Raw genomic sequence first — 16,565 nt, 5'->3', positions numbered from 1 at the left:
TATTCATGAGTTTTAAATCATTTCTTGCTACTGGAAACTGCAATAAAAACAATAATTCACCACAAGGGCACGGTTCTTGCGAAAAAATTCGACCCTCGAAAGGTTAAACATGCATGTTGCTGAGGCAGCCGACAAATTTTCTCTATAGATTTAGGCAAACCTAATTACGGTGAAACCTCATTTCATATCATTTCATTTATTATGCCGCAAATTCCCCAGTTGGGGTATTACATGAGGGACGCGTTTTAATTACAGTGAAAGTATGATTCCTGTCCCGCCTTGAGTACGTACTTAGCGGGAACACGACGTAACTATGCACTAAACGGTAGTATGTCTCCTGATGTGCACCAATGATACCTAAAAAGAAATAACTGCGATGCTACTGTAACTTCTGGCCTAAACACTGCTAAAATATAGCTAAAATATAGCCAAAACGTAAGCACGCCATCTGTCATGAGTCACCGGCAAGACCTGCATGATAATGTGAAAAAGACGAAGATGCCGTTCAACGAAACGGAGCAAGACAGTGACGGGAGGCAGCAGCCGTAACCGGTTGCTCTCCCGTGCCATGAAGGCAATCGCCTGGCCACGTAAGCGGCACAACGGCCAACTGGCCCAGACTGCGTGCTGTGCCATGCAGGTCTCTGCAAAAGACCACAACCTCATCGCTCTCGTCGGAGGTCAACGGCCACGCTGCGTCGGAACCACGCAGGCCACGCTGGGCGATGTTCGCTGGGCGTCTGACATGAGTGGCGATGTTGAGAACGTTCATTTGCTTGTGACGTCGCGTTGGTTAGTCGAGCGGAGGAACAATATGTACATGTAGTTGAGGGCTTTTTCTATTTATGGGTATAGCTAGTTTTTGGAGTGTCTCGTGTATGTATAGTGTTTATAGTGTGTCAGGGTAGCTTGCTGTGTTCTTTTTTTTTCTTTCGTGACTTCTTTTCTTTAGATAAATGTTCTTTAACATATTTGAATTGTGTCTGTGTCCATTTCTGTAGCGCTGAAATTCGTGACAATTGGCGAGACTGCCAGGATTGATTTTTCCTGCCCCATCATGAATTTTTTGTGATCTGGAAATGGGTTTGGATTTTTCGAAGAACGAAGCCCTGAAATTTATTGGGGAATAGAGAGAGATCTTCCAAAAAAAACACGAGGCTGAATGTGGGGCAACGTATTGAAGTGCATGCTAGGGAGAAGGAAATTTTAAAACTCAAGCTGAGATGGCACAAGTAACAGAGTGTCACCGCGATGACGAGAGTGTGGCATCAGTGTCCTCCAGCTCGCAATCTCTAAAAGACAACAAAATCTGTCCGCGTAAGCTAATGACACCATTCGATGAAAACTGTGACGACTTGGATGTATACTTGCGCCATTTCAAAAGGCTAGCCCTCGGACAAGGCTGGGACCGGAGCGAACGGGCCACAGCCCTAAGTCTTTGCCTGGTAGTCGAGGCACTGAAAGTCTTTGGGAGGATGACCACCTCTGACTTCCTAGCGCGAAGGTTTAGAAGGCACTACTACAAAGATTCAAATTTACAGCAGAAGGTTTTCGCAAGCAATTCCAAAAGTGCAAGCCGGAAGACACAGACACGGGAAAGCAATTAGCATGCAGCCTGTCAAATTATTTTGACCGTTGGGTAGAAATGGCCGATGTTGCGAAGACTTAGGGGAGGTTCGTGATTGCATGTTTAGCGAGCAACGCTTAGCTTGCTGTAGCCATAATCTGGGTGTCTTCCTAAAAGAGAGAAAGTTGGATTCACTCAAAGATTTAGCCGAACACACTGATAAATTTTTGGAGGTACAGGGGCTTAGATACCTAGGAAGAGTGAAAGAGGACCTAACCAGAGAGAAAGTAGACGAGGCAAAATACGAGCCTCAGGTGCGCCCACCCCAGTTATGGTGTACCGGGCACTGCCCTGTCACGTAGGGAACAGCTGCTCCCACCAACAAATAGTGTGTCAATTGTGCAAGAGAAAGGGACACCGTGAAAATGAGTGTAGGTCTGGCACATCACAAGCCACAGCGTGCATAATAGGCAAGTGTGGAGAAATTTACTTACAGCCGAACTCTGAAGAGGTGAATCAGGCTCAAGAGAGCCAACAGGTACCGAAAAAAAGTGTAAAGTAGGAGACCCAAAGGAACAAGCTCTACCTGTCGTACGTAGAAGGAGAGGTTCATGGGCAATGGTACTAAGAGATAGCGGCACAAATACAGTTTTAGTAAAGAGGAGCCTGGTACGTGATGAAGATCTGACAGGAGTGCTAACGCAAGTTACCTTGGCTGACAACACAGTGAGGTACCTACCTGAAGCCTGTATCCAAGTTGCCACGCCGTAATATATCGAGTGGCTTAAGGCAAAATGCCTTGAAGAGCCATTAGACGATCTAATTCTAGGAAATGCATCTGGAGTATGGACAGTGGATGATCTAGATTGGAGCTGGAAGAGAAATACAGCTATTGCAGTAAGAGAGGCTCAGCAGCTCATTGCGCGCGCCTAAGACCTTTAGAAAGACAGTGATGGGATTAAGGCAAGATAATATTGCTACACACGTGTGATATTTCATTGTTTGAACGAGGCGCATGGGCGAAATCACTCGAGAAAAGAGGAGGAAGAACAAACTGGGCTCGCGCTGTGAATTTAACCGGTCAGCGCTGCAACCGCTGTTGTAAATACAACCTGTAAATATTTGCTCGTCTTACTGACTCGTCCTTCGCATAACAATATGATGGCTGGTCACCGAGGCATAAAAAACGCCCTAGCAAGAACTACAGAGGAGTTCTTTTGGCCCGGAATCCAGATTGACGTGAAGAGATGCGTGAGGTTTGTGATGGGGGGTGCCAAAGAACGATACCAAAAGGGCGAGTGGGGCGTGAACCATTTGGGGACATGCCCATTGTCGACATGCCGTTTCACAGAGTGGCCATAGACATAATAGACCCCATGACACCTGCATCTAGCATGGGAAACCGTTACGTGCTCACGCTGGTGGATGTGGCTACCAGATACCCGGACGCAGTTGTGTTGAAAACCATTGGCACCACTACAAGTGGCAGAAGCTCTCCTCGAGATGTTTGCTCGGTATGGGGTCCCAAAGGAAGTGCTGAGTGACCGAGGATCAAACTTTACGTCAGAATTGATGAAGGAGGTCAACAGGTTAATGTCCATTGAGCAGAGATTGACGACGCCATATCACTCAATGTCTAATGGGTTGGTGGAATGATTTAATGGTACGATTAAAACTATGGTCAGGAGAATGTGCCAAGAGAGGCCCAAAGACTGGGATAGGTATCTGCCGGCTCTCTTTTTCGCCTACCGAGAGGTACCACAGGCAAGCAATGGATTCTTGCCATTTGAAATGTTGTATGGAAGAACAGTGAGAGGATCACTGGAGATTCTTAAGGAATTATGGGCAAATGAAGAAATGGGGAGAGAGCTAAAGACCACATGTACTTACGTATTGGAGTTGAGGGAAAGATTAGAGGAAACATGCAGAGTGGCGCACCAGAAATTAAAGCAGGCAAAAGAACGACACAAGAAGTACTACGACTGCAGAACAGTGAACCGAGGCCTGATGCAAGGAGACAAGGCTCTGGTCATCCTTCCCAGCGATAGCAACAAGCTACTGGTGCAGTGGAAGGGAACTTTTCCTGTGGCTCAAAAGAAGAATGATGTTGATTATGAACTCCTCATATAGAGTCATAAAAAGATGTTGCACATAAACATGTTAAAGAAGTATGAAGAGAGTGAGACAAAAGAAGATTCCACAATAGCCTGCATGGTCATGACCAATGAAACTGGCGCAGCAAAAATGCCCACGTACAGCTCCAAAAAGAGTATGGGTGTAGAAAACGTGGTAATTAACCCATCCCTTTCGGAAAAACAGGATGCGGAACTGAAGGTTCTACTGTAAAAGTACAGCTATTTGTTTTCAGATCTTCCAGGAAGTACAGAATTAGTGCAATGCAAACTGCAATGCACTACTGAAGAACCAGTACATGTGAAGCAGTACCCTCTACCGCTGGCGGTGCAATAATCGATAGAGAAAGAAGTGGACGAAATGCTACGTCAGGGAATAATAGAAACGACTAGCTCGGCATGCAATGCACCCTTATTCAAAGGCCGATGGTTCAGAGTCTGCATGGATTTCAAACATTTGAACAACGTCCTGAAGGCGGATGCCAAACCTATACTGAGCATTGACGTGTTCGTGAGAGTCGCAGGCAAAAAGTTTTATTCAAAGATGAACTTGGTGAAAGGCTACTGGCAGATCCCCATGGAAACATCATCCAAGGAGAAAACAGCATTTTCGTGTTCGCTACTAGCGGACTTTTCCACTTTAAGTACATGCCTTATGGGTTAAAAACAGCTGCAGCAGTATTCACAAAACTGATGAGACGAGCCTTGCATGGAATGCAAAATGTAGAGTACTACATTGATGATATTCTGGTTGCGAACGACACATGGTAGGAGCACTTAAAAACATTAGAAGAGCTGCTTCAAAGCATCAAGGGCACAAAGTTAACCTTACAGCCAACGATATGTGAATTTGGCTTCCAAACGGTTTCTTTCCTAGGACATAAGTTAGGCATGGGCAGAATCGCTGCTAAAGAGGACATTTTAGAAAAAATCCAAGTGGCGGGGCAACCAAAAAACCAAGAAGGAGGTCCAATTGTTCTTAGGGCTGACGGGATTCTACAGAGACTTTAAACCTCGTTATGCTGATATAGCTGCGTCATTAGTGGAACTTACGAAGAAAGGCGCTAGTAATGTGGTGAAATGGAGCTCATCACACAGTAAAGCCGTCCAAACACTAAAGGAAAAAAATGGCAGAACCGCCAATCCTGTTAGCCCCAAATATAGGGGATGAGTTCGTGTTGCACACTGATGCGTCCGACAAGGCATCGGTCCTCTTGCAAGAAAAGCACGGGGTTTTACATCCAGTATTTTATGCCAGCAAGAAGCTCAGCGATGCGGACCGAAATTATCCTACACTGTAGAAAGAATGCCTATATGGGCTGTCAAAAGGTTCTATATTTATCTGTTTGGCAAATGTTTCAGAATACAAATGGACCACCAGCCGTTAGAATTCTTGAGTAAGGCGAAGTTAACAAACGGAAGAGTAATGACGTGGAGCCTTGCTTTACAAGAGTACTGTTTTCATGTCGAATATATTAAAGGGAGAGAAAACATGGGTGCAGACTTTTTGTGTAGAGCTACTTAGGTTCAGAAGTTAATTCACAAGACAACAAGCAGTGTAAATTGTATTTTACTGTGCAGAGAGTTGTGTTTAAGTGCAGTGAAGAGATTAATCATTTGGTGCCTTGAGGTATGTATGGACAGTGGACATATGGAGTGGCATTGTGATCGTTCATTTCGAACCTGGTGCGACAAGTGTGCAATGAGCAGTTTTTTTGTACAAAAAACTCTTGAAATGTCACGAGTCACCGGGAAGACCTGTATGATAATGTGAAAAAGAACAAAGACACCGGTCAACGAAACGGAGAAGGGTCTCGCAGGTGAGAAGCGCTTGAAGTACAAGAGCAAAAGAAGAAATTAATAAAAAAGGAGATGCTGGGGAAGATGAGCGGGCATTGCTGACGTGGTCAAGAAGCAAGACAGTGCCGTTTCCAGCTGTGCTCTTGGGACAGGAGGCAGCAGCTTCGGAGACCACGGACTGGAGAGGGGACGTTCCCGAGTTGGCCAGCGACAACTCCAGCCTCGACTGCGTTGTTGTGGCTGTGTTCTGCATCCCCGGTCCAACCCCACGCTGCTGTAACCGGTTGCTGTCCCATGCCACGAAGGCAACTGCCTGGCCCTGTCAGCGGCACAATGGCCGACTGCCCCAGACCGCGTCCTGTGCCATGCGGGTCTCTGTGAAAGACCACAACCTCATCGCTCTTGTCGGAGGTCGACACCTACGCTGCATCGAAACCACGCAGGCTAACGTCCTTTGCCACGTTGGACCAGAGTCTGACACGACTGGTGACGGTCAGAACATTTGTTTGCTTGTGACGTCGCGTTTGTTAGTCGAGTGGAGGAACAATATGTAGTTGAGGGCTTTTTTGTTTTTATGGGTATAGCAAGTTTTTGGAGTTTCTCGTGTGTGTATAGTGTTTATAGTGTGTCAGGGTAGTTTGCTGTTTGTTCTTTTCCTTTCGTTACTATTTTTTTAGATAATTGTTCTTTAACATATTTTAATTGTGTCTCTGTCCATTTCTGGAGTGCTGAAATTGGTGACACCATCAGTGTTCCTAACTAAGAAAGAGCTTGAATTTCTTGATCAATGCTGCCGTTTATAGCAAAGTGCTTATCTTCTGTATGATATGTGGTGCCTTGCGCATGTTCAGTACAGGCTTGGGGAACATTGTTTGCATGGATAAACTTCAGTTGTTAGTCCAGCCACTTTCCTGCGGGTTTGTCTACGTCTGCCTCTCAATTTTTTCTCATTTTGAAATTGGCTGGTGTTCTCCTACAATCATTACGAAGATTTTTCTTTCCTTTTTCCAAAGCAGTGAAAAAATTCCGACAATATGAGAGGAGTATTTCGCATAGGGAGTATGGTCAGCAGACAAGAGGCAGGCGTGCAGATGACTCGTCTGGCAACGGCCAATGTGTGCACTTGTACGGTAACTTTCCACTCGGCTAAACTGCACCATTCCATTGAAACGCAGTAACTGATGCCACGTGATGCTGATTGTCCTGTGCAATTTGAATGCAGGGCGTCACCTTCCACGTGTACGCCGTCACCACGGAGCTTGTGCCACGCTGTGCAGTCACTTTTGCAGTTAGGTTTGCTTTTGCGAGATCTTGCGTGACTCAGAAATGAGCTTGCCAGTATATAAAGATGACAGCATTTCTGGGGCTGTGCCAACCTTGCTATTTATGCATAGTGCCAAGAGCGTTCTTGGCCACGCCTACTGCCGAGACGCACAAATGTCAAACTATAGTTAAACCCATTTATAACGAACTCAACAGTTCCGCAAAAAGTGGCCATTATATAGTTAGTTCGTTACATATGCTCACGCCCTTAAAAACACTAAATAATTAACTGCACTGAAGCTGGTGTCAGCAGTCACAATACGGCAGCAGTTTGGCTCAAAAATCTGTTTGTCAGTGTCATTTTTGTTTCCACTGCGTTCCCGCACCTAGCTGAAAATTTACATTAGAAATGTCTATCTAAAGAACGAACTGTAGCACGGTATAGCTCTTTCAGAACGATGCCCGGTTCTGATCACTTGTCATTTCGAAATTGCAAGTGCAGCCACCGGTTTTTACTCGAGAGCTTGCGACATATTTTACTACCAGCGGGACATCACTGTATTCTGCACAGGAGAGCAAAGCGTTCTAGTCATCTGGAAGAACAAACTTTGGAAACTGCTGTGGCATGCCGCTATTCTGCGAAAGTTTAGGACACCATGGTCTTAGCATTACGACTGCACATCGGCCACACATGAGCAATAAAATTATGCTATCTGTGTCACTTTGGGTTAAAAAATGCAATGTTCGAAAGGTCACCATGAGCCATTATCAGCGATCAGCAGTGTGCAAACGAAGCACTGCCAAACCATTATCTCCTGATAACGGCATAGTAACCGCCGATCCTTTGCAACATTGCATGGTGGCAGCGAGTGGTACAGCATTCTCGCCGACTCTGGCTGTGGCGAGAGGAACGCTTGAGCAGCCATTGTCCTTACGGTGGAAGGACACAGATGGTCACTCCAAATCATTTAAACAGGCGCAATGCATGTGGTGATGCACGGACAATGGGGCAAGAATGAGAGTAGCGCCATCACTGCATCCGATATAGCACCGTTGCACATGCCAGTGGACGCTCTGGGCCATGGCTGTACGCCTCCTCCTGGGAGGCGTACCTTGAAAGCACACGACCTTCTTTGCTGCTTCCGAGATCCACACGACAGTCGCTCACTCACCTCGAAGAATGCACAATTGTTGCAATTGGACTGGAGCGGGGCGCGCGCTGCCATGCACCCAGTTTGGTCATGTTTTCATGCTTCGGTACTTCGCGTGCGCTCTCTTTTTACTGTGATCGGGTTGGACATGTTCATTCTAACAGTATGGCAATTTTAAAAAATGGTCGTTATACTTGGAAGCAGTTTCAATAGGCAGGGTTGGGCAACCGTAAGTGCACCAAAATGTGGTCATTATAACTGACAGATTGTTATGCCTGTGATCATGTTAAGTGGGTTTGACTGCATCTCTGGAAGCGACCGTATGCCTGCATGTTTGCAGTCAGACCAGCACGTCTGTGCAGTGAGCTTTCTTCGTGCCCACGCCACTCCTGTCTGTGCACAGGTGCGATGCCAATGGCACATATATTGTTGAGCCAACGTGCCGACGGCAGGCTGTTTTGTTTCTGCAAGTCACAGTGACGTGTACTTGAAGCAGCCCCACTCTAAAAGGCGGCAGAGAACGACGGTGGGTTATCACCTGTTGAAGGCATGCACCAGGCTTACAACGATGCTACACACTATGCCACATGCACTATCAGGCAGATAGTTAAATATGCTTATTGTGATAAGGTTGGCGATGATATGTCATACTGGCACACCCTCGGGTGGTTATATTTTTTGCTGGGGCCACCACCACAACTCCATGAACTTCCGATGCTTATCCGTGTAGGCATTGCCGCACTAACGCTAAAGCAGGAATCATTGGTCAACTGATCTCCCCATTCCGAAAAGGCTGAGGATCTATTGTGGCACAGCATGGTGTTCACTACACTGTGAGTTGAGGCGGCACAGTTAATTTTTATGCAACAAGAAGTAATTGTGGTGGACATTATTGAGTAATCATACGAAGAGCCACTATGGCGCGGTCGGCCAATATGTTAGGCTCTATAGGGAGTTCGATGGGGCTTTGTCGCAACTACGTTTTACCCGTTAGTATGTTTTAAGCAGGTACGTGTTAAATAGGTTTTACTTATTTGGGCAATGTCACCATGATTTAAAACAACATGCGGTGCGGTATGGTCATGCGTTTCACACCTTCAATGAGCGCTACAGCTCTAAGGGCATGTGCTGATGTGCTTTTTTTTTAAATTGCTGTCATTGTCATAGCCCACCAGATAGTCATGTTTATTCGTTATCATTCGCAAGTTTTTCAATTAAGGCCAACCAGTTCTGCCGAAGCCCACACGATGGAGGAAAGTACATGACAGGGATAAATTATAGACCCGAATTGTAGCATGAAGCTACAAAGAAAACCTCTCCAAGTTTCTCGGAAAGTAAGCGTCATAGTTGAAGAAAAATTCAGCCTAGTGCGGGATTCGAATCCGAGACCAATGCCTTTCCAGGGAGATCGCCCTACTAGCTGCGCTAACCAGGAGGCTAGCAGATTGAGGGCGAATTAATCAACAACTCAAGGCACTGGGACAGTGAATATGACTTTTTGAGAAACCGTATGGGTTTCATTTGTAGCTTCTGTTAAGAACGGCCAGCTGCAGTGCAAGTTTGCCAGCCATTTACGCCAGAGGTGGCAACCTCATCTTGGAATTCCGCCGCCAACCTCTAGCCAAGGCGTGACTAAGTCGACTTTGTGTTGGGAACAATACGCGCATCCTCCACTCTCCGTCGCTTCAGCTAGGATGCGTTTGACAAAGCAGGCTTTGTGCTGAAACCGCCACCGTTACGCTCTAGCCTCGTCGCTGTTGTGACTGAAGGAGTTCGACGAAGCAGGCTTTGTGCGCAACACGACAACGTCGCCCTGTTCTGCTATGAGTGGGGGAGTTGCCGCGGGAACGCCGACGAAGGCTCCTTCCCATGCGCCGACCGACATGCAAGACAATGTGCTACCCGGGCGCACTACCCGGGATGGCTCCGATTTCTACGAAGCCCCTCTGACGTCGGCTCCGGACCATTGCACCTGTGTGTGTGTGTGTGCGTGCGTGTGTGTGTGTGTGCGTGTGTGTGTAACCCGTCCCGGGAGAGGTGGCCTGTTTACAATGACTGGACGAACATTTTCCGTCCCCTTGGAATCAAGGGGGGACCGAGTGCTTATAAGCCGCTGTTGTGTGCATGCTCAACACACTTTCTTAAGCAGTCATGTTAGACTGAGACACTCTCTCAAGCAGTCGTGTTAGACTGACGTACTTTCTCTCGCAGTCATGCTAGACTGACGAACTGCATGTAAATGTTGCAAATAAACCCATATTCCTCGTTCTCGATGAGAAGCAGTCCTTCCCTTCATCAACGTCCTCGGCGTAGATGAGTTGGACGACGGCATGGGCCAGCTGCCTTCGAATTCATGCCGGACTCCAATCTTGACAACGGATCACGAGCGATGGGATTGAGCCCCCAATCCTGACACTTCTCCGACCAATCCCAGACCAGGAGGGCTTTTTCTTCAACTATGAGGTTTTCTTTCTGAGAAACCTGTACATGTGGTTCCTTTGTAGCTTTATGCTACAATTTGGGTTGATGATAATCTTTCTTCAATTGAGCTATAATCTCGTTGATGGAATTAAATGCACCATACAATGTAAATAAGACTTTTGTTTATACTTTACTTTGTTTAGAAGAGATAAAAATGTTCAGTATTCGTTAAACTATAAAAGTTCACTATTTGCACACTCATACACTTTTTTCTTTGTAACTTTGGCTGTCATAACTGTGGACAGCAGGCCCTACTGAAGCATAATGTGTGTTTCATTCTGCCTACTATGTATGTTTTTAATTATAAACAAGACACCTGTATATAAGGCGGAAATAAATAAGTGCCAACGTAGTTCTTTCTCTCTGGTCATACTACACATTGCCAAACTCTGCACTGCTGAGCTGCAAGGGCATGCCAAATTGCTTACGCATCGCGCATGGCTTCCACAGACAACCCTTCTTCCTTGCTGAGTGTATCAACCATCTTTCCAAAGTGGGCAGCCATATTTGCCAGGTTGACAGCTGTAGGGCGTGATGTTTTGAGGTACTCCAGCCGGCTGTGTACGTAGGCAGCGAGCTCCAGACAGCTTGCAGGCAGCTTGACTCGCATCAGCTCGGAAGCCAAGCCGAGTGCAGCCACCATGGCTATGGCTGGTGCGCCTCGCACCTGCAGCATTCACACATTCATTTCACCCAAGTATACAAGTGGCACAGCATTGGGACAATGTTGTGAGGTCTCTTACTTCAAATGTCCTCACCCGCTGGCAGGCCTACAAACTTCTAACAGCAACACAGGCAGCAACTCTAGCCACAACATCACTGGTTGTAGAGTCAAATTTATATTCAAAATCCTTTTCTGTCAAGCAATCACGTGGTTATGAGTTTCTGTGTATGCATCTGTTAAACTCAAGATATACCTTTACACCATTGGCTGAAAGCTAGCACACATGCCTGGACCCATTAATCTCTGATCATCAGTTTCTGTGCTGTTAGTTTGCTTGAATATGGATTACCTACCATCTCATATGGCGTTTCAATATCTTTGTCTGTCTGTGTTTATAGTCCACTGCTCATAATAGGCCCATGTTCACCTTTTGGTCTAACTTTACCACACTGAAAGCTCCGTCGCCAAGTGAATCTGGCCGATGGCCGACAGTTGGAAAAACGCTGAGAAACAGTTGGCTGTCGATTTCCACAGCCAGCCATACGTCCGCAATAGCTGGGCCATGTTTAATGGCCAACTACACTGATACGAAATTTGTCAAGGACCTGGGTCAAGAACACAGTAAGACCACTCACTTCCCAATGTTCTAACAGACTGGCTGGAATGCGAATTTAGAACAACATGTTGTGCTCTATGGTTAAAGAGTACTGCAATTCTGGTACTCAATAACTATTCAAAATTTAAGTTCTCGTTAGAAAGAAATGCTTAAATTATAAGTAGTCACAGCGACCGCACAGTGGCCATGTGGCCAATGGGAATGGCTTTCTACGTGCCGCAGGCTCTTCTAGACCTGGCTGCATTATGAGCCCCTGGAAACGCATGGCCCCTTGATCCGTGTTGCTGTTATGAAAATCAGCTCATCATTGAAGGCCATTGGTTTCTGGCTGCGTCAACACAGCTGTGCTGCTTCCCACATTCATCATTAGGTGCAGCTATAAAGGAGGACCGGCAAGACTTGGTCTTCTGTGGGCACGGCAGACATACAGCAGCCACATCACTCAGGGAAACACTTTTCTACGTGCTGCAGGTTAGACGCAGTCCCAGCTCCACATGCAGTGATTATAGCATCGGCTTTGGCACTTGCTTGCCAAGGTCGCCCACAAGCATGGAGCCATTAAGACGACTGCATTCATTCATTCATTCATTCATTCATTCATTCATTCATTCATTCATTCATTCATTCATTCATTCATTCATTTTCATTCAGTTCTTTATTTCAGACAACAAGGTCTCGGATACAAGAGCTTTTGCCCTTGTGCTCTGGCAGATGTGCTCTGCCTGATGGGACTCCAGCACCAGAATGCACACACACTCAGAGCATACAGCAATGGAAACAAGGTAATGCACTATCATTACATACAGAACACAGTTTTATGCAAAGTAAGCAATGACACAGACATATTGATGATGGAAGGATATCGATGGAATGGCAAAGGCATATAATGGCAACGGCATGACAACAATGAGATGACGATTCTTAACTTATGATGATTGTATAACGACGACGACGTGACAACTCTATGACAACAATCTGATGAAGGAGAGAGAAAGAACATTATTGCATGACCAAGACGGCATGGTGACAACGGTGTGACAACAGATGCATGATAACATCTGTGTGATGACGCTGCAAAGACAATGACAGCATCACAATGACGGCATAATCCTGGTTGAATGACAACAGAGCAATCCCAATAGAATGATGAACAAGAATAAACGATGATGGATTGACGATAGTGCTGTCATGATGACATTATCCGCTGTGCTTGCAGTGTTGCGTTGCGATGGTGCACGACTGTTTTGCTGTCTGTAAATTACTACTTTGCGGTGATGTCGAAAAACATCCAAGACCTACTAAGAAGAAAATGTTCAAATAGCTACTTCAAGGTCAGACTAAAATTTGTAGCAAACTTCTCGAAATAAAAATGGCATTTGATGAGCTCAGACAACAGATGCATGACTTCAAGCTTACTACGAAAAATGTGGCTCCTTAACAGCCAACAGCCCAGGGGAACTCCAATCAAATGCTGACCATTTTGAAATTGTTAGAACATGTGATCGTCATTCCAAACCAAAAAAACTTGCGGAGCTTGACGAAAACAACCAGGTGCTCAAACCTAATCCTTCATGGCATTCCTGAGGCCCTTGAAGAACCAGAGGTGGAGCTGAGAAACAAGACTGTCATGGACATCTTCAATGGTTCAATGTAATTGATTCTATTAGGCACATTCACCGACTTGGTCAGCAAACAGAGAAGCGACCTGTAATTATATATCTGCAAATTTTTGAAAAAACAACAAATATTAAAGGATTCATAAAAGCTCAAGGGCTCGAGTATTTACGGGAAGAAGAATTATTCGCAATCTATGTTTAAAAAATTCGAACTGCTCTGCGACAGCACAAAAACCATAAAAAATCAAGGAAAAAAAGAGTCATTTTAATTCGTAATAAACTAAAGATAGATTTTGGACAAGTAGCAAGACTGGCACATGAGAATGGCAAACTACAAGAACGGCTCGTCTCAAAACTTGAAAGCATGAGGCACCTCGTGTCTAGACAAAAAGCAACCTCGCCTACTTAATGTAAATGCTCAAAGTGTTATAAATAAAGTGGACTCAGCAGAAATATCACTAAAGTGGAATCTAGATGACATGAATCTCTCGTGATGGTGCAAAAATTCATATCAACCAAAAACATAAAAAATCAGGAAATAGGGAAACAGGAAATAAATAGACGACTTGCTCAAAATTTCCAATTTACAAAAAATTATCTTTATCACAATCTTAAGACCTTTCTTTATCAAATGGCAAAATATTTGGAAAATATACCTAGCAGAATTTCAGATAAATGCAGGTTTTTAGAGCTGTTTTAGAAATTAGGAAGGAAGTCAGTGTTTGGGAGGTGCTATCGCAGCACTGATTGCACAAGCACGGCTTTCTATTGATGTGGCACCGCCATCTTGGTATCTCTGTAAACAAGAAAACTCAGGGATTCTGATAGCCGCAATGCCATATTTCTCCATGCAGGAATAAAAGCAAGTGCCAAGAAGAGAAAACTAGCGTCACAATTCATTACTGCAGTCCCGTCGAGTGCAGGGAGCGCTCCTATTCGCTGTGCAGGAAATCTGTTTACTTTCCTTTGCGGCAGCAAAGCTACTTCATATCGCGTGATCTGACGGGTGCTAAGGTGGAAAAGTTTAACATTGTCATCAGGCGTGCAATACAGGGGTAAGGTTACCTATGGAAGCGAATGCTGCAGATCTTGCTGATGCAGTAAGACCGGGCTGTGTGTGTTTGCCAGCCCATGATAAAGTTAAGGTATTTGAAAATGGTTTGACAATTGCATGCTACTGCAAAAAGCAAAATCGTTCTTCTTTAAATTTTTTTTGTGCGGATTGGGGGAGGGGGGGGGGATTGAGTCAAGGCGAGTGACGTAGGCTGCTCTAGTTTACAGAGTGTCTGGCTCACAGTCACAGAACGTCTGGCACTCACCTCACCTCACCTCTGACAGACGACTTCGCTGGGAATGGCACGGCTGCACAATTTTTTGTGTCATCTGCCGCGGTGCAAAAAGTGGTTCGCAAAATTAGAAACTGAGCAGATTGCAAGCTAATAGGGGTGGGCCGGCACTTTTGAAAAATTCGTATCAGGCATGACCATATCACCAAGATTCTACTGTATAGCAGCGCGACCCTTGCATTACCATAATAACCGAGACATGGTTGCATGATGCAGTGAAGAACAAAGACATCCCCCCCCCCTTCGTATACGGTGTTCTGTAAAGACAGACCATCAAGAGGAGGCGGTGTAGCTGACCTGATCAAACGAAAATATGATGCTGTTGACATGTGTACTTATTTATCCTTTTCTTGGGGACTGCATTGCACCAACTAACAACTTAAAGTAATCACTCAGCACAAGACATGCTTCTGTTGTCACCAAAGCTTGTGTAATCTGATAGTATACGTGGCACGAATTGTGTAGTACTTTCTGGAAGACATGCGGGCACCAGCAATTACTCTGGAAACTTTGAATACTCATGTATAAAAGCCAATGCACTTGACCAGCAGTTCTGATTTTCGATAATCACCAACTGTATTCAATGGTATTGTTGTGCTTTGAGTGTAACTTGCTTTTGTGGGCACAGGTTCGCCCAATAAAAAGTGAGTCAAACTACTGACAGTTTTGCTGCTGTGTTTCCTGACCATCACTACCACATGACATCTGGCGGAGGTGCTAGTGCATTCATGTACCGAACGCCCCCACAAAGCCGCGATCCAAGCCTGACACCCGAGCACAACGCTGATGCTGCCAAGGACCAGTGAGCTAGCCATAGACAGCAAGGACTGTTACCAGAGTGCTGACTTCTACCTGAAAAGACCAGGAAGTTCACGGACACGACAGCAGCTACAATGGCAGCGCCAGTGTCGCCAACACCATCGTGCTGCAGCAGCCCAGAGAGCCACCGACGTTCCACAAATCAACATTTGAGGACCCAGAAAGCTCGATGGAGACGTACAAAAGCGTCGCTGCACTTAACAACTGGAACAGTGATGACAAGCTGCACCACATCTTTTTTGCATCGAAAGACACTGCCAGGACGTGGTTCAAGAACCGAGAAACAACCTTAATGGGGGACCTGTTCCAGAGCAGCTTCCTGCAGACACTCACAAGCGTGGTGCGCAAAGAGCAAGCCTAAGCTCTACTAGAAACTCGAGTGCAGCTACCCAATGAGACCGTCGCAATCTTCACGAAACAGACGACCTGTCTTTTCCGGCACACCAACCCGGAAATGGTGGAGGAGAAAAAAGTCTGCTTCCTGATGGAAGGTGCAATATATAACTTTTTTACGCAACCCGCTGAAGACCAAAGCTGAGTTCTTGACAGAGGCAAACAACAATTGAGAAAACTTTGGAAATGTGCAATACGCAATATAACCACCAAGTGCTCACGCCACTGTGCGCCATCCAAGCTGGCTCCGATGACCTTCAAAAGACAATCAGGGCCATTTTGCATGAAGAACTGCGCAAGATCTTGCCTTCATCGCAACCTCAGGTGGTCCTCGATCACTGGCATAGTCAAGGAGGAACTACAGCGATCACTTGGAGTTCTTCAGGTGTAGCCGCAATCGCCATAACCCAGGCCAGAAGCAATATGACATACGCCACCGTCACCCGCCACCATGGTCCTCCTCCGCACCCACACCAGGGCCCTGCAGCACCACAATTCCATCGTCCCCCGCCGCTGCTGCCAACACTCCCCCCACCGTCACCGAGTGCAGTATTCCAGGGAAGACGGAAATTTGGTGTACCCCGGACCGCCATTCGCTCTGCTATCACTGTGGAGAAGCAGGCCACACCTACCGTCCATGCCCATACCACGAAATGGGACTACGAGGGTTCAGTGTCACCGCTCCGTGCCTGCAGCAAGGTGAATGCCCTCACAATA

At 46.0% G+C, this 16,565-nt stretch overlaps 1 protein-coding gene across 7 annotated transcripts in view; it reads right to left on the bottom strand.

The window, feature by feature from the left end:
• The window catches only part of LOC142567711 (methylthioribose-1-phosphate isomerase), a 121,768-nt gene that overhangs the window by 36,765 nt on the left and 68,438 nt on the right, over positions 1-16,565 (bottom strand). For all 7 annotated transcript variants that reach the window (XM_075677886.1, XM_075677888.1, XM_075677885.1 and 4 more), the window contains one exon: positions 10,823-11,061. In XM_075677886.1, the coding sequence (XP_075534001.1) occupies positions 10,823-11,061 (239 nt within the window). The remainder of the gene's footprint in view (positions 1-10,822; positions 11,062-16,565) is intronic.

The sequence above is a fragment of the Dermacentor variabilis genome, unplaced genomic scaffold (assembly GCF_050947875.1).
Source record: "Dermacentor variabilis isolate Ectoservices unplaced genomic scaffold, ASM5094787v1 scaffold_14, whole genome shotgun sequence".
Lineage (NCBI taxonomy): Eukaryota > Metazoa > Arthropoda > Arachnida > Ixodida > Ixodidae > Dermacentor > Dermacentor variabilis.
This window is presented reverse-complemented; position numbering and strand designations above follow the sequence as displayed.